Source organism: Nyctereutes procyonoides, unplaced genomic scaffold (genome assembly GCF_905146905.1).
Source record: "Nyctereutes procyonoides isolate TBG_1078 unplaced genomic scaffold, NYPRO_anot_genome, whole genome shotgun sequence".
NCBI lineage: Eukaryota > Metazoa > Chordata > Mammalia > Carnivora > Canidae > Nyctereutes > Nyctereutes procyonoides.
The window spans coordinates 14,493,957-14,512,698 of NW_026575125.1; the positions used below are offsets into that span (position 1 = coordinate 14,493,957).

An 18,742-nucleotide genomic window follows, 5' to 3' on the forward strand; every position below is an offset into this window, starting at 1 on the left:
GAGCAGGGAAGAGGGCCAAAGGAAGAGGAAGAAGCAGGTTTCCTACTGAGCAGGGAGCCCAACGTGGGACTAGATCCCAGGACCCTGGAATCATGACCTGAGCCAAAGGCAGATGCTTAACCAACTGAGCCACCCCAGGCACCTTCATCCTGTCTTTATTAGCCAGAAAACTTGTATAGAAAAAACCTCCCCTCTTCAATGAATTCAATTACCTGAGGTACATATCACATAGGAAAATCACAAGCAACACTTCATTTTTTTCCTTTAATTTCTAATTTTTAAAATAATGAGTTGGATCCCAAGCAATCTCCACAGATTACCAGTTTTGTTTTGCTGTGTTATTATGAACTCAGGAATTTAACCATACTTAATATGCTGACAATCTATCACTGTTTTACCTTATTGATGCCCAAGTTGTCAAATGACAAGCTTCTCAAAGAAGGGATCTACGAATAATACCAAGTGTACAATTTAAGGTAATAGATCTACTTTCTGGTTATGACTCAGTACCATATGCCTCAAGATATGTGAACATTTGAGATGGATATATAAGCTGCTTTCTATTTAATGACTTGACTAGTACAAAGAAAGTACACACTTATATTTACTAAATAATTCTACAGTAAGGTTTTCTAATAGGAAAGAAAATGAAACTGTAAAGGCATGGTCCTGCTCTAGAGAAGCTGAGAATCTAGTTACAAGATTACACAAACTATAAACATTTAACAAAATTGGGAACAGCAGAGGACAAAATTCAGCATTCAGCCACCGAAAAGCTCATAAGAGACACGGAACTTGAACTGGATCTTGAAAGAAGAACAGGATTTAGGATGCCAAAAGTGTGCAGAATCTATCATAGAAAAGAAAATACAGTTAGTTGACCCTTGAGAACATGGGAGTTAGGGATACTCATCACCTGCAGTCAAAAATCCACAAATAACTTTTGACTCCTCAAAATCTTAACTACTAATAGTGTAGAAATGGTTCATTTGAAAGTTTTTTCAAATTGTCATAAATCTCCAAAAAATTTCCCAATATATTTATCAGAAAAAAATCCACACATAAGTGGACCCATGCAATTCAAACCCATGTTGTTCAAGGATCAACTATACAACTCAAAAGAGAGGGTGCAAATGAGTACAGCATATTCAAGGGACAGTGAGCAGACTTCTCACTAAAGCAAGACAAGACGAAGCATTTTTTTATTTTTATTTGTTTGTTTCTTTCTTTCTTTTAGGGGAAAAGGGAAAAGGGAGAGGGAAGAGAGAATCATAAGCAGGCTCCATGCCCAGCACAGAGCCCAATGTGAGGCTCTATCTCAAAACCCTGAGATCATGACCTGAGCCAAAATCAAGAGTCAGATGCTTAACTACTCAGGCACCTCAGGAGGAAGCATTTTTTAACCAAACATATTAGGGCTAGCAGATCTGGACTCTGATTTTTTTTTTAAGATTTTATTTATTTATTCATAAGAGAGACAGAGAGAGGCAGGATCCCACATCTCCAGGAGCATGCCCTGGACTGAAGGAGGCGCTAAACCGCTGAGCCACCGGGGCTCCCATGGACTCTGATTTTGACTCTGTCACAGATTATTTTATGACCTGTTCACTTACACTCCCTGAGTGTGAGTTTTCTCACTTATAAAACTAGGAAGGAAAGACAAAATTAGGTTTAATAGCTACTCAGTTCTGAAATTACAATTCTAAACACCTAACATCTTCTATGACTTTATTTCTAAAAGGACTTTTTTTTAAAGATTTTATTTATTTATTCATTCATGAGAGACACACACAGAGAGAGAGGCAGAGACACAAGCAGAGGGAGAAGCAGGCCCCTCGCAGGGAGGCTGATGTGGGGACTCGATCCCGGGTCTCCAGGGTCACACCCTGGGCTGAAGGCTGCGCTAAACCGCTGAGCCACCTGGGCTGTCCTAAAAGGGCTTTTTTTTTTTTTTTTTTTTTTTTCAAAAAGTTCAGTCTACTAGAAGGTACTCGTTCCAAATGAATAACTAAAAATCTTATGTTTAGAAAGCAAATCTTACCTTCATTCACCGTTCGTCCCATGGTATCCTTTTCTAGTATTCTTTCCTACAAGGAGAAAGATTAATTAATGCCTCCCTTTAGCAGATTTCTGAAGGGTATTATTATTAGAAATCTGTTATAGAGTTATATCATTTATTTCTTTCCTTGAATAAAAATAAGCTCAGGGGGATCCCTAGGTGGCTCAGCGGTCTCTCATGAATAAATGAATAAAATCTGTTTAAAAAATTAAGAGTATCCTCTAAAAAAAAAGTTCAGAAGATTAGTAGTTGACAGAGGCTGGGAAAAGAGGGCCTGGGAGAGTGACTGCTAATGGGTATGGGTAAGATGTCTCTTTTTTGGGGTGATGAAAATATTCTGAAGCAGCCCTGGTGGCTCAGCGGTTTGGCACCGCCTTCAGCCCAGGGCCTGATCCTGGAGACCCGGGATCGAGTCCCACATCGGGCTCCCTGCACAGAGCCTGCTTCTCCCTCTGCCTGTATCTCTGCCTCTCTCTTTGTGTCTCTCATGAATAAATAAATAAAATCTTTAAAAAAAAACATTCTGGAATTAGATAGTGGTGATAGTTATACAACCTTGTAAATACACTAAAAACAACTGAATTGTAACACTTTAAAAGGGTGAATTTGGGGATCCCTAGGTGGCGCAGTGGTTTGGTGTCTGCCTTTGGCCCAGGGCATGGTCCTGGTGTCCCGGGATCGAGTCCCGCATTGGGCTCCCTGCATGGAGCCTGCTTCTCTCTCTGCCTGTGTCTCTGCCTCTCTCTCTCTCTCTCTCTGTGTGTCTCTCATGAATAAAGAAATTTTTAAAATCTTAAAAAAATAAAAAATAAAAGAGTCAATTTTTATGGTTAAATGAATTAAAAAGAGCAGACAGTAAATTGGTAGAGTTGGGATTCAATCAAGGCCTATCCCAAAACCCACTTAAGCCCATATTATGGAGCGGTAAAAGAGTCATGACCATGTTGGTAAAACTTGTGAAAACTGCAAAAGTCAAGTCTTCTAACAAGACAACTACTTGTTCAAAGATCTATGTATTGTGAGTCACTAATTGATTAACTCAAACTTTTCCTGTATGTCCTCAATATGCCAGGCAATCTACAGCGATAAATAATACACTGTCCTTGTCCTCCAACAGCTCCATCCAGTCAGAAACAGGCATATGAATAAACACAATATGAGTTCTATAAAAGAGGTATATACACAGAAATATTTAATATGGCAATAGAATATCCGCCTCTCATTATTCTCCCATTACTCACAGGTGCACCTGTGGTCAGACCATGATTATGTGTATAATGCAAGGTAATTTCTTATTTAAAAGAAGGCTGTGGGGCGGCCTGGGTGGCTCAGCGGTTTAGCACCGCCTTCGGCCCAGGGCGTGATCCTGGAGCCCCGGGATCGAGTCCCATGTCGGGCTCCCTGCATGGAGCCTGCTTCTCCTTCTGCCTGTGTCTCTGCCTCTCTCTCTCTCTCTCTCTCTCTCTCTCTCTGTCTCCCATGAAAAAATAAAATCTTTTTAAAAAAATAAATAAATAAAGGAAGCCTGTGATCTTAGGGTTGTTGAAGCTGGGGGAGAAATGGGATAACTGGCTGATGGGCATTAAGGAGGGCACATGATAGGATGAGCACTGGGTATTAAATGCAACTGATGAATTACTGAAAACTACATCTAAAACTAATGATGTACTATATGTTGGCTAATTGAATTTAAATAAAAACTAAACAATTAAAATAAAGGAAGCCCATGGAGAACACATTCATTACGTCACCTAGAACACCTTCTGTATCTCTGACTCAACAGACTTAAATTCAAGCCAACATCTCCTCAAAACTTGCTCCTTCTGGCATTTTTGTTTCTTCTACCAACACACTACTCTTCTAGGTACTTGGCATTTAAAACCTCAGGCATGACTGAATGTGTGAGGTTCTCTTCTTTCATTCACATATTCAGCCAACATTTACTCTCTCATTTCTCTTTCCCCTGGCACTGATTTATACACTAATTAGCTCCTGCCTGGCCTGATACTGTAGCCACCTAACTCCTCTTGCCACAAGGGTCTTTCTCCAACCTACTCAATACATAGCAGATATGGGCTAAGTTGCTGGGGTGCCTAGGTGGCTCAGTCAGTTAAGTCTCTGCCTTCGGCTCAGATCATGGTCCCAGGGTCCTGGGTTCGAGCCCTGCATCAGGCTCCCTGCTCAGCGGGGAGGCTGCTTCTCTCTCTGCTTCTCCTCCTGCTTCTGTGCATGCATTCTCTCTCTCTCTCTCTCTCTCTCTCTCTCTCTCTCTCTCTCTCTCTCAAATAAATAAAATCTTAAAAAAAAAAAAGATATGGACTTTCTGCCCAAACCACCTACCTGCTTCTGTAATTTCACTGACTACCAAATTGAATAAAAAATTTTCTGCTGGGCCTATTTAAGGCCCCTCACAATTTCAAAGCCACCTGAATCTACCACCTACACCTATCCTGTGGCCTAGCTCAAAACTCATCATGTTGTTCTATCTGCATGAGATACCCTTCCTTCTGCTGCTTCTTGAAATCCTATCCGTCCTTTAAGATGACATAAATCCCACTTTCCTAAAGCCTTTCTTGTTCCTTTCTACATTACCACCATCTGTTTCCAGGTGTGATATAGTCATTTATTTAACAAATATTTACAGAATTCCTATGTGCTTGGTGCTGTTGTGGATAGAAGATACACAGTATATACTACAAAAGAACTTGGAAATCTAGTGAGAGACATATTAACAAATAATTACCGAACAAAGAATAAAACCCAAGCTCCATTAAGAGAGGTAAAAGTGGTGCTCTGTGCAAAGACACAAAGCACAATTAACTGGGAATATAAAAGAAGCCTTTTCAAAAGGAGTGGCACTTGAACTGATCCTTTAAAGAAGAGTATTTCAATAAGCAGAGAAGACAAAGAAAGGAATTTCAGGCTGAAGACACAAAATAAAAAAAAAAAAAAGAAAAAGAAAAAGAAAAGACACAAAATGAGCAGACACTAAAGAGGCCCCTGCCTCCTCTACTTGATTATGAAATGGTAGAGTTGCTCAGGTTCCTTCTGGGCTCTCATCTCCCTCTGCAGTCTCTCAGGACCCATGCCTTCAGGAGCCACCCACATACATAAATGACTCACAAAGCACAACCTCCCCTTTTGAGATATCAGCCCTGAAAGTCAGATTAGAATAATCAAATGAGGGCAGCCGGGGTGGCTCGGTGGTTTAGCACGCCTTCAGCCCAGGATCCTGGAGACCTGGGACCGAGTACCACGTTGGGCTCCCTGCATGGAGCCTGCTTCTCCCTCTGCCTGTGTCTCTGCCTCTCTCTGTGTGTCTCTCATGAATAAATAAATAAATGAAATCTTTAAAAAAAATCAAATGAATTGAATATTCAATACTACTGTGAGTGAGGATGTTTTCAATTAAAGACCACAGCCAAGTGGCTAAAGGAAAAAGACAAAATGAAATATATAGAACGTGCTGAATTGAAGCAGAAAGTAAAGGGAGATGAAGGAGTGAAGGCACTGACCAACTCTAATCAGAGGGCAAAAAGTTGTGAATAACATTAATTAAGTCCCACTACTTACAAAGGGGCTCAGTTGAAAAACTGAGGGATGGGTCACACATCAAAGGTATACCCAGATTTCTATGCCCTTCTCTCAAATCTCTAAACCGTAACTGAATTCTTGATCTCAAGTGTTATCAGTTGCTCCCATTAGTTGAATAAGTAATCTTGTAATCCTAGAAGGTGAAGATATATATATAGAGATGATTAAAAGTAAATCTTTGAAGACTTAAATAAATAAATCCATGTACCATGCACACAAATTTCTTAGATAGACATAAAAATGTACTAACCATAAAAGAAAATATTAATAAACTGGATTTAATAATTTATCCAAAGGCAATATTTAATCAAGATAGAGTGATATTGCACAAGGACTGACATATAGACCAAGGACACAGAATAAAGTCCTGAAAGATGCACATATATATGGTGAATAGATTTTTTTTTCTTTTTTTTAGATTTTCAACACATACACACACCCACATACAAAAAAGATTTTCAATACAAGCGCCAAGGTAATTTAATGAAGAACGGATAGTTTGGGGATTTTTTTTCTTTTTTTTTTAACAAATGGTACTGGAACATTTTCATGTACCAAAAAAATGAAAAACAACACTTATTGCAGAAGTTAATACACAGAGGCACCTGGGTGACTCAGTCAGTAAAGCATCTGCCCTCAGCTCAGGTCATGGTCAAGCCCCACATCAGGCTCCCTGCTCCTCCCTCTGCCCCTCATCCAGTTTGTGCGCATGCACGTATATTCTCTCTCTCTCTCTCTCTTTCTAATAAGTATTTTAAAAATACCCAGAAATAGGCCCTCAACTCTATGGTCAACTAATATTCGACAAAGCAGGAAAGACCATCCACTGGAAAAAGGACAGCCAAGTGCTGGGAAAATTGAACAGCCAAGTGCAGAAGAATGAAACTAGACCAGTCTCTTACACCATACATAAAGATAAACTAAAAATGGATGAAAGATCTAAATGTGAGACGAGATTCCATCAAAATCCTAGAGGAGAACACAGGCAACACCCTTTTTGAACTTGGCCACAGCAACTTCTTGCAAGATACATCTACAAAGGCAAGAGAAACAAAAGCAAAAATGAATTATTGGGACTTCATCAAGATAAAAAGCTTCTGCACAGCAAAAGAAACAGTCAACAAAACTAAAAGACAACCTACAGAATGGGAGAAGATATTTGCAAATGACCTATCAGATAACGGGCTAGTATCCAAGATCTATAAAGAACTTACTAAACTCAACAGCAAAGAAAAAAACAATCCAATCATGAAATGCCCAAAAGACATGAAGAGAAATCTCACAGAGGAAGACATAGACATGGCCAACAAGCACATGAGAAAATGCTCTGTATCACCGGCCATCAGGGAAATACAAATCAAAACCGCCATAAGATACCACCTCACACCAGTGAGAATGGGGAAAATGAACAAGGCAGGAAACAACAAATGTTGGAGAGGATGTCGAGAAAGAACTGTCTTGCACTGTTGGTGAGAATGTGAACTGGTGCAGCCACTCTGGAAAACTGTGTGGAGGTTCCTCAAAGAGTTAAAAATAAACCTGCCCTACGACCTAGCAATTGCACTGCTGGGGATTTACCCCAAAGATACAGATGCAGTGAATCACCGGGACATCTGCACCCCGATGTTTATAGCAGCAATGTCCACAATAGCCAAACTGTGGAAGGAGCCTCTGTGTCCATCGAAAGATGAATGGATAAAGAAGATGTGGTTTATGTATACAATGGAATATTACTCAGCCATTAGAAACAACAAATACCCACCATTTGCTTCAACGAGGATGGAACTGGAGGGTATTATGCTGAGTAAATAAGTCAATCAGAGAAGGACAAACATTATATAGTCTCATTCATTTAGGGAATATAAAAAATGGTGAAAGGGAATGAAGGGGAAAGGAGAGAAAATGAGTGGGAAATATCAGTGAGGGAGACAGAACAGGAGAGACACCTAATTCTGGGAAATGAACAAGGGGTAATGAAAGGGGAGATGGGCAGGAGGATGGGGTGACTGGGTGACAGGCACTGATGGGGGCACTTGATAGGATGAGCACTGGGTGATATGCTTTATGTTGGCAAATTGAACTCCAATTAAAAAAATTAAGAAATAAAATAAATAAATAAATAAATAAATAAATAAATAGACTATATTTGCAAATCAAAAAAAATCACCTCAAGTGCTTATCTCTCCTTATTTTTTACATCTGAACATTTCCTTTTCATATTCTATGATGTGGCTGTACCATAATTTACCTAAGTCCTTATTTATATGCATTAAGGATGTCTTCCATTTTTCTCTTACTCTAATAAAAAACATCACCATGAAAAAAGCTTTTTTAATAAAATAAAGGCATAATTTGCAAAAAAAAGTTAATACACAAAAATTATCTCAATAAAGATCATAAATCTAAATGCAAAGCCTCCAGGGATCCCTGGGTGGCACAGCGGTTTGGCGCCTGCCTTTGGCCCAGGGCACGATTCTGGAGACCCCGGATGGAATCCCACGTCGGGCTCCCGGTGCATGGAGCCTGCTTCTCCCTCTGCCTATGTCTCTGCCTCTCTTTCTCTCTCTTTCTCTGTGACTATCATAAAATAAATAAAAATTTTTAAAAAAAAATAATAAATAAATAAATAAATAAAAAATAAATGCAAAGCCTCCAACTATAAAACTTCTAGAAGAAAATACAGAGACCTTGTGACTGACTCTAAGTTAGGCTATGACTTCTTAAATATGACACAGAGAAGCACAACACACCAGAGAAAAAACTGATATACTGGATTTTATCAAAACAACTGCTCTTCAAATGATACTGTTGAGAAAAGGATAAGCCACAGAATGGGAAAAAATATTTGCAAAATATGTATCCAATAAAAGATCCAGAATACATAAAGAACTCTTACTCAATTCATAAAGAACTCAATTTTTAAATGGTAAACAGCCCTATAAAACCATAATTGGGGGTGCCTGGGTGGCTCAGTCGCTTAGGCATCTGCCTTTGGCTCAGATCATGATCCCAGGGTCCTAGGATTGAGTCCCACATTGGGCTCCCTGCTCAGCAAGGAGTCCGCTTCTCTCTCTCTCTCTTTGCCCCTCCCCCCACTTATTCTCTCTCTCTCTCTCTCTCTCTCTCTCTCTCAAATAAATAAATAAAATCTTTTAAAAAAACATAATTGGCAAAAGATTTGAATGGTGCCTTTGCTAAAGAAGATACACAAATGGCCAAGAAGCATGTGAAACGATGCTCACCATCATTAGTACTTGAGGAAGCACAAATTAAAACCACAATGAGATACCACTACATAAATGGCTAAAATTAAAAAGACTGACAATACCAAATGTTGATAAGGATATGGAACAACTAGAACTCTCATACTCTGCTGGTGGGTATAAAATAAGTAAAGACAGAACTTTCTTAGAGTTAAATGCAATGCAAAAATCCTTTTTTTTAAAAGATTTTATTGTATTATTTATTCATGAGAAACAGAGAGAGAGAGAGGCAGAGACATAGGCAGAGGGAGAAGCAGGTCCCCTGCAGGGAGCCCGATGTGGGACTTGGTCCCCGGACACCCTGGGATCACAACCTGAGCCAAAGACAGATGCTCAACCACTGAGCCACCCAGGCGTCCCAACAATGCAAACACTCTTAACTTCAAAATCAGTGCTTTGGAATCCAAACCACTTATTTTAAAGGTACAACCACAGACCAAGGAATAAAATAAACACCACTTATCCCCAGATAAAGACAAGAAGAATTCCAGATCCCTTTAGTTTGAGATTAGCCATATTAGATAAGATCAACTCTTTCAGAGTTTGGAAATTTTTCCTTTTCAATTATCATAGTCACTCAACACCAGTGAGCAGATGTATCTCTTGTGAAGTCCAAAGTCATGCCAAATAAAGCCTTCGATACACAAAAAAAACTCGAACTGTTTATGAGGGCACGAGTCAGTGACTCAATAAGCTTTCCCTTTCAGTCCTCATGGTGTTAAAGTGCAGTGGGTTGTTTGAAGACACCATTCAGACTCTCTTAACCATAGAGAACAAACTGAAGGTTACCAGAGGGGAGGTGGGTAGGGGGATGAGTGAATAGGTGAAGGGGATTAAGGATTGCACTTGTCATGATGAGCACTGGGTGATGTATGGAACTGCGGAATCACTATATTGTACACCTGACACTAATATAACACTGTACATTAACTATATTTGAAAGGAAATAAAATGAAATAAAATTTTAAAAATGTGAGCTTGGTAATTTAAGGATTCTTTCAGGGTCACAATAAAATTAAAATTATTTGTCCTAAACATTCTTCTTTCACTATAGACAACTTTTATTGCTTTCCCTCTTAAGCCATGTAGTTTCCATGTTTCACTATGCCAGTAATGTTAAATGAAATAGTCTTCCCTTTAAGAGAATATGACCTGGGGAACCTGGATGGCACAGCCAGTTAAGCAACGGACTCTTGGTTTTGGCTCACATCTTGAGCTCAGGGTCATGAGATCAAGTTCCATATGGGGCTCTGTGCTAAGGACCAAGTCGGCTCGAGATTCTCTCTCCCTCTCCCTCTGCCACTCACTCCTCTGTGTTCAAGGGTACGCACACACTCTGTCTCTCTAAAATAAATAAATATATTTTTTAAAGAGACAGAAAATATGACCCTGGTCCTGTTTTTATTTCCTTTATATATATTCCATAGCACCCAGAACAGTGCTAAACACAAGGTAGATTCAAACTGAATACTTGAGTGAATATCTACCAATCTTTAATAAAATATTTCTTTTCAAATATTCTGAAATTCATATATTTCATTGATTTGTTTTTCCCTCCTGATTCTCCCCAATACTTCTACTATCAAAGGTTTATATTTGGCATATGCAAATGCATAAATTCTTTTTTTCTTTTTCTAAGAGAGAGAGAGAGGGGGGAATGCCTGGGTGGCTCAGCCAATTAAGCTGCTAACTTCAGCTCAGGTCATGACCCCAGAGTCCTGGGATCAAGCCCTGTGTTGGGGGGAGGGAATTCCTGCCCAGTAGGGAGTCTGCTTCTCCCTCTCCCTCTCTCTACTGTGCTTTTTCTCTCTCTCACATAAATAAATAAAATCTTTAAAGAGAGAGAAAGAAAGAGCGCAGGGGGTGGAGTGGTTAGGGAAGCACAGAGGAAGAAAGAATCTTGAGCAGGCTCCACCCCTAGTATGGAGCATGATGTGGGGCTCATTCTGAATGACTCTGAGACCATGACGTGACCCAAACACAAAAGTGGGATACTCAACCAACTGAGCCACCCAGGCACCATGCAAATGTGTAAACTCTCATTCAATCTAGGCACTAGATGTAAAATCAAGTGAATGCTTAAGCTTACTTTTTTAAAAAAAATATTTATTTATTTTAGAGAAAGACAGTGAGCAGGGAGAGGGACAAAGGGACAGAGAGTGAGAGAATCCTCAAGCAGACTCCCCAATGAGTGCAAAGCCCAACATGGAGCTCAATTCCAGGACCCCAAGATCATGACCTGAGCCAAAATCAAGAGTCTACCACTTAACAGACTAAGCCACTCAGGCACCCCTTAAGCTTACTTTGAGCAAATAATAACTTCTGTATTAGAAAGTACTACTTACTTAAGCTATCTTAAACTTCAAAATGCCATGCATAGGATCCCTGGGTGGCCCAGCAGTTTAACGCCTGCCTTCAGCCCAGGGCATGATCGTGGGGTCCCAGAATCGAGTCCCACATCGGGCTCCCTGCATGGAGCCTGCTTCTCCCTTTGCCTGTGTCTCTGCCCCTCTTTCTCTGTGTGTCTCTCATGAATAAATAAATAACATCTTTTTTAAAAATGCCATGAATCATATAGCAAAATATTACATTCTCCTCCTTACAAAATACCCAAACTTTAAAGGAAAAAAAAAATGTAATTCCCTAATGGGAGAAGGGATAATTCCATGCCAAAGAAATAAAGCAAATACAAAAACTGCTTCTCTCAACAGATCTCAAACTATAATCCATTTAAACCAATCAACAGAATTTTTTTTGTTTCACTTGAACACATGACTTTACTTACAGACACTTATTTACTGACAAGTGAGCATAATCCCACATGTCAGGAGCTTATACCCATATGAATCAACAAGAAGGCAAGCTTCTGCCCTATGGAAGCTCCCCTGCAAGGTTCTTAGGCTGTGTCTTCACCCAACATTTACCACATATCAAGACACATCTTGTAAAATACAAGTTGTTTACCTACTCATCTCTTCTCACATATTAAGTGATTGAGAATATAGGCCACACATTATTCTTTCTTGTAGCTCACCCACAGCTAGCACAAAGACTTGTGCTTTAAAAAGTTCTCAAATGTTCACTGATAGTGACTAAAATTTTCACTATAAACATATAAATGTATAGGTTTGCATATGGTTAAATGAGTAAAAGATTATTTAAGCATGGAGAGAAATACAGAACACTTAACAGGTTTTTTTTTAAGATTTTATTTATTTATTCATGAGAGACACACACACACAGAGAGAGAGAGAGAGAGAGAGAGAGAGAGAGAGGCAGAGACACAGGCAGAGGGAGAAGCAGGCTCCAGGCAGGGAGCCTGACATGGGACTCGATCCCCGGTCTCCAGGATCAGGCCCTGGGCTGAAGGCGGTGCTAAACTGCTGAGCCACCCAGGCTGCCCTTAACAGGTTATAATAAGGCTTACCCAGGAAGATAAAGATGATAGTGTGTCCTAAAGGGAAGGGGGTGTGTTTTATGAATACATCTTGCATGATATTATCCTATTTGTATAAAACTGTATGCAAGTTTGCATAAAGTAATGCAAAAATATTTCAGTGATCTTCCTTTTTTTATCTCACAGGGTGGTAGTATTTTAGATGACCTTAATTTTCTTCCCTTTATTTTTATGCATTATTTGAACATTTTACAACAGTATGAATTAAATAATAAAAGAAAGTGGGGCACCTAGGTGGCTCAGTCAGTATGACCCCAGGGTCCTGGGATGGAGTCCCACATCAGGCTCCCCATGGGGAGTCTGCTTCACCCTTTGCCTCTCTCTGTCTCTCATGAATTAAAAAAAAAAAAAGAAGCAGCTCTGTACTCAATGCTGGCCTATGGCATATGATTAACAAATTATATACATATTTTTTAAGATCTTATTTATTGGAGAGAGTGCAGAGAGAGCGAGCGTGCGCCCACAAGCATGCACAAGCACGGGGAGGGGCAGAGCGAGAAGGAGAAGCAGGCTCCCCACTTAGCAGGGAGCCTGATGTAGGGCTCGATCCCAGGACCCTGGGATCATGACCTGAGCCAAGGACAGACACTTAACCAAGTGAGCCATCCAGGTGTCCCACAAATTATATATTCTTAAACAACTTATGCTGCAATGGTTAGTGGTAGCTATATGAATTACATAGAAATATTTCGAGTGCTTAAAACTATCACAAGTTACTTCATCTTGGTTTTCCCTTGCGTAAAGTAAGGCTAATATCACTTACACTTCATAGTGTCGTCATGAAAATTAAAATGAGATAGTGTAGGTAGAGCACCAAGCATAGTATCATAAATAAATGGAAGTTCAAAGACTGACTTCTATCCCACCTCATCTGTCCTAATTAAAATTGCCTGAGATGAGACGGTTTCAGCATTAACACTTAACATTAATTATGTTACAAAATGACACTATGATCCTTCTTTGATTCCTGAGCATTACTTAATTATTCTCTTCTGAAGTATAGACCAAAAAGGTGTTGTTTCAAGAAACAGAAACACTAAATTTAAGTCACTCTTAAATTAAGCAGTAATAAGCAAATAAATATATAAATACATGCTTTCTATAATGCCTAGACACATAATTACCAAAGAAAACAGCTACCATCTACTAACCAGCATTATCAGAAAACATACATTCTAGCTAAAGCCAAAAGAAACTTGATGTCACCCTGTGTTGGACAACTTTGAGGCCTAACTATTCATGAATTTCCTTTAGGGGTTTTGAGTACTGAAAATAGCTTTTGGCCCTTTGTGAACCAAAATGGCCTTTGTGGACTCCTAGAAACTAGAATCGGTTATTATTTTTTTTACATGCTCATCATCCCCCCCCAAATTAGAAGACAGATAAGGGGGGAAAAATCACCTATAATCCTACCATCAAACAATACCTGCTGTTAACTATCTGGCATATATCCTTTCAATTGTTAAAAATCACATACGTAAATCCATATATAATACACATTTGAATCACTTTTAAATATACACTTTCCAAATTCCATATATCAATAATCTTTCAATAAAATTCTTCCCATATTATAACTCATAAAACCAACACATTTAGCTAAAATTAAAACTGGACAATATTAAATGCCTTTTAAAAGTTCATGCCTGGGCAGCCCAGGTGGCTCAGCGGTTTAGCGCCACCTTCAGCCCAGGGTGTGATCCCGGAGACCTGGGATCGAGTCCCACATCGGGCTCCCTGCATGGAGCCTGCTTCTCCCTCTGCCTGTGTCTCTGCCCCTCTCTCTCTCTCTCTCTCTCTCTCTCTCTGTGTGTGTGTGTGTCTCTTATGAATAAATAAAATCTTTTTAAAAAATAAAAAATAAATTAAAAAACAAAAGTTCATGCCATAAGGAAAAACTCACAAAAAAAACCCCTCACTATTCTCAAGATTAGCACTGAAAACAGTGCTTTTGAAAAATTAGTGCTTATTTTGTAATCTAAAAAGGGATAAACACCAGGGCACCTGGGTGGCTCAGTAGGTTAAGCAACCGACCCTTTATTTTGGTTCTGTTCATGATTGCAGGGTAGTGAGATCCAGCCCTGTGTTGGGCTCTGCGCTGGGCATGGGTCCTGCTTGGGATTCTCTCTCCTGGCCCTCCCCACCCTTAAAAAAAAAGGTACAAATAAAAATGTACCAGTTGGAAAATAAGAGTACTCAACCTGAATGGTTAATTTCTCTCTGGTCCATATAAGCTTCACTACAAGATAAAAATACATACAAATTCAATGGGAAAAATAAACACTTTCCTAGGACTGAGTACTAGGAGGAATATGTACAGATCCTGATGTAAAGGAATACTGGTTAATTTAACAAACTATCTTTGAGTATAATTTGAGAAAACATAAAAAGTTCTATTGTCCCTCTGAAAATGCCCCAGCTTTACACTGTAATTCACCTATGTCTTTTGTCACAGTACAAAGGTAGAGATTATAGAAGTCAAAGGAATAGACCATGATCCACTGGTAAATACTACTAGCATCAATTCATAGTTGAATCCCCAGTGCCTCAAATAAAGATATGCTGTGCATCTAAGAACATATCTATAGTACTTACATACCAGATATGCAGATAGCACAGCTGCTGTCTTTCTGGAAAAAATTAAGAACCTAACATTCTTTTAGAAATAAAAACGTATCTTACACAGTCATCGTCTACAACAGAAACAACAGAAAAGCTTAATTTTGCTCTCAATATAATTTGAACTGCTTCAGCACTTTTAAGAAAGACTCAAATAAGACTCCCAAAGTAATTCTCCACATCATATGAGAGAGAAAATTTGGGCAAGAAAAAAAATTAAGCACTTTGTTTTGTTTTTGCCAGGATATAGAGAAGCTCCTTCACTGAATGCATATAAGAAGCAACTTCATGGTGTTAAAAAAATTTTTTTTAATTTTTTTTCATATATAAATCAGCCACAAGAAAAGTTAGTATATTAAAACTATTTAATAAGTGTCTGACACTGACATTTCCTTTACCAACATACCACAGTTACATGAAATCTAGCTACTGTACTTAGCAGACTTTGAACAAGCATTGATATTCTGAGATCTTTACAAAACCATTTGTTTGGAAGATTGTATCTTGTTATAGAATTAAGAGCTGATAAGAGATCAACAAATGCTTTGAAAATTCCTGCATTGTTGTCTTCAGTCATTTTCTCAGTAGGATTAAACAATGATTAATAGTGGAATTATTAAACTTAAAATTCCCATTGATCCTGAGGAAAATTCTGGTTTTTTTTTTCTTTTTTTGAGAAAGAGTTTTAAAGAACTATTTAGCAAGTTAATGGGTCTATAATTTGAAGATTACAAGGGCCTTTTCATAACTTGTTTGTTTCAGGTTATTTGTTTTGCTTTTCCATTTTGTTTTGTTTTGAAGACAAGGTAATACACCTTGAGTCTCTAATTAGAGACCACTATCTCAAGGGTCAATTAGGATAAACATTCTGACAAGGACAGGAACTTAACAAGTCTGACAAGAAAGAAATCTCCCAGGGCCCTTTTCAACTTTAGGCCATTGGTCAGAGGTTATAAAATGGATGGACTTATACAGAATCTCAACCTAAGAAGGTATAAAAAAAAAAAACAAAATACAGATGTTAAACTGAAAAAGATAAATTTGTTCCCACATCAGCAGCAAAGTTTGCTGGTTATTTCCCAGACAGAAGTCCCATATGCAGAAATATGTAATGTCCAAACTTAAGCATTTATTATTAGACTTGTTTGCTGAACCTCTCATTTGGCAAATATTAAAATACACATTTTTTGAAGGAGTAAAGTGACCTTAAATTGAGACATCATATTTTTATCGGTGAGGAAAAGATTCTTTTTTTTTAAGATTTTTTAATGTATTTATTCATGAGAGAGACAGAGAGAGAGGCAGAGACATAGGCAGAGGGAGAAGCAGACTCTCCGTAGGGAGCCTGATGTAGGACTTGATCCCAGGACTCCGGGACCACACCCTGAGCCAAAGGCAGGCACTCAAACACTGAGCCACCTGGGCATCCTGAAGAAAAGATTCTCTAATATATATTTACCAGACTAACCTTTTCCTGATGACTAAGATTTTGGTAATAAATATAACAACATTCAAAATACAAAGAGTTGCTGGGATACTTTACTTTTTGCAATCTTTCTTCTTTCCTCAGAAGTGCTTCCCAAAACCATAATTACCTGCCAGGCATCATACCCCGTTTCAGTGTTTTACACCCCTCATTCCAGGCTCCTCTTGTCTCTGAGCCTCAGGTTCTCTGGTTTGCCCTACCTCTCTTATCCCTCTCTACTTCTTCCTCCTTTCCTAGCCATTGATCTTCTGTAGTCACTCACTCTATTCCTCTAGATTCTAGTAATTTTAGAGTCTAGAATCTCATTCTAGTCTATCGTGATGCAACATCCCTCTGTGGATAACTCCTATATCAGTATTTCTAGCCTCAATCTCCCTCCAAAATTTCTAGTATAGCCTATTGAATGTCAGTCTAAATGCCTCACAACCACTACAAAGACTACATATTTAGGGGCGCCTGGGTGGCTCAGTGATTGAGCATCTGCCTTTGGCTCAGGTAATGATCCAAGGGTCATGGGATCGAGTCCCACATCAGGCTCCCTACAGGGAGCCTGCTTTTCCCTCTGCCTAGGTCTCTGCCTCTCTCTCTGTGTCTCTCATGAATAAATAAAATCTTAAAAAGAAAGAAAGAAATCACTCTTTTGCCTTCCAAAATAAGTGACTCTTCCTCTGCTTCCTTTTTTAATAAACATGACTAATACCCAATCTTTCTGAATTAGAAGTCATCTTTGATTCCCTTCTTCCTTTGTCCAGTTTATCAATTACCAAGTTCTGCTGATTCTTGAAGATCAGAAAGCTGGCAGTAAAAGAAAAATAATTCAAACCTAAGTCTGTTAAGGCACCAAAAAGACAGTTTCAATACACTGTCCATAGAATGGATCCAAGAGTGAGTCATGAGAAGATAAAAATTATGGTCCCTAGGGTTTAATGACGGTAGGGATAAAATGGCAATAACAAATACTATGAGGTGTCACTTATTGAACTCTTGCTAAATATCTGGTATCCTACTAGGGCCTTTATATACATTTTTCTTATCTAAAGCCTATTACAAACCTGTAGGGTTGTTAGTTATTAATGTCCATTTGAAAGTTAAGAATATTGAGGCTCAAAGATCTGCACAAGATCACCAAGTTAGACTGGACATAGGTCCTTGAATTCTCAACCATTTTTGCTAAAATTTCTTCTATTGTGTTTGTGTACATGCTTTATCTCCCTTGGCAGAAATAAGCTTTTAGGGGCAGTACTGTGTCTGGTTCATCTTTGTATTCTCCAGTATCTATCCACAGTGTCTATCACATGTAGGGCCCCCCAAATGTTTGCTAAATGAGTAAATATAATCTGCTGTGCTACTGGCTACATATACCTAAACCATATAGTCCCAGAACATTGTGGTTTTTAAAAAATGGGGGGGGGGGGCTGGCTGTTATTGTTCTTCTCTGTTCCTTCCTGCAATGTTTAATCTGCTATGGTTTTTTTGTTGTTGTTGTTGTTTTGTTTTGTTTTTGCTATGGTTTAATTTACACAAGTCTAGGTCAATGGGCCAAGGAGAAAATTCGGTAAGATATGAGACAGTCCCCTACTCCCCACATCTATCCTCTCCCCAACATCTGATAAACCTTTAATTTTTTACTCTGAATTTGATTTCCAGGATGTTTGAGGTCTCAAAAAGATAGGCCCCAGTGTAAATTGGTCACTATTGTAAGTGGGTTTTTCAGGGAGAATAGGTAGGAATATATGCTGTACCAGAATTCAGTTTATACATTCCAATTACATTATAGTTGGAATTAAAACACATGCTTTAAACCAATATTCACACACACAAAAAGGAAAAGACACAGTCACTACACATAAAATAACTTGGTTGCATAAATATTTCATTATATTCCCTTTATTCCCTTGAGTATATCAATAAGAAATTTCAAGGCCAGGAGAGGTTCAAATATGCTTGTTGGTAGTTTTAAAGAAAACGTTGGACTAAGTGATAAAGTTATACACACACATAATTCAGCAGAAAATACTACTGAAAGAGGATAAGTAAAACTTTTCTTTTTTAGTCTATCTTGTTATAAAGACACTGTTTTCAAAACTGTGTAACGAACAAAAAAGCTCTTCTCTGCTGCCCAGTCAATATACAAGATGATGATAGGGAGGCCTGAGTTAACTGCACTAAGATAGCACCTTTAAGTTTTTCATTTTGACTTGAAAATAGTTTATTACTTTGGTTGTAAAAAGTATTTCACACTTATACCTAAATGCAAAAACTCA

At 38.6% G+C, this 18,742-nt stretch overlaps 1 protein-coding gene across 1 annotated transcript in view; it reads right to left on the reverse strand.

The window, feature by feature from the left end:
* Window positions 1-18,742, reverse strand: part of SCML2 (Scm polycomb group protein like 2) — a 98,722-nt gene that overhangs the window by 73,933 nt on the left and 6,047 nt on the right. Inside the window, exon 2 of the mRNA XM_055337339.1 lies at window positions 2,042-2,087. Within this exon, the coding sequence (XP_055193314.1) occupies window positions 2,042-2,063 (22 nt within the window). The 5' untranslated portion in view covers window positions 2,064-2,087. The remainder of the gene's footprint in view (window positions 1-2,041; window positions 2,088-18,742) is intronic.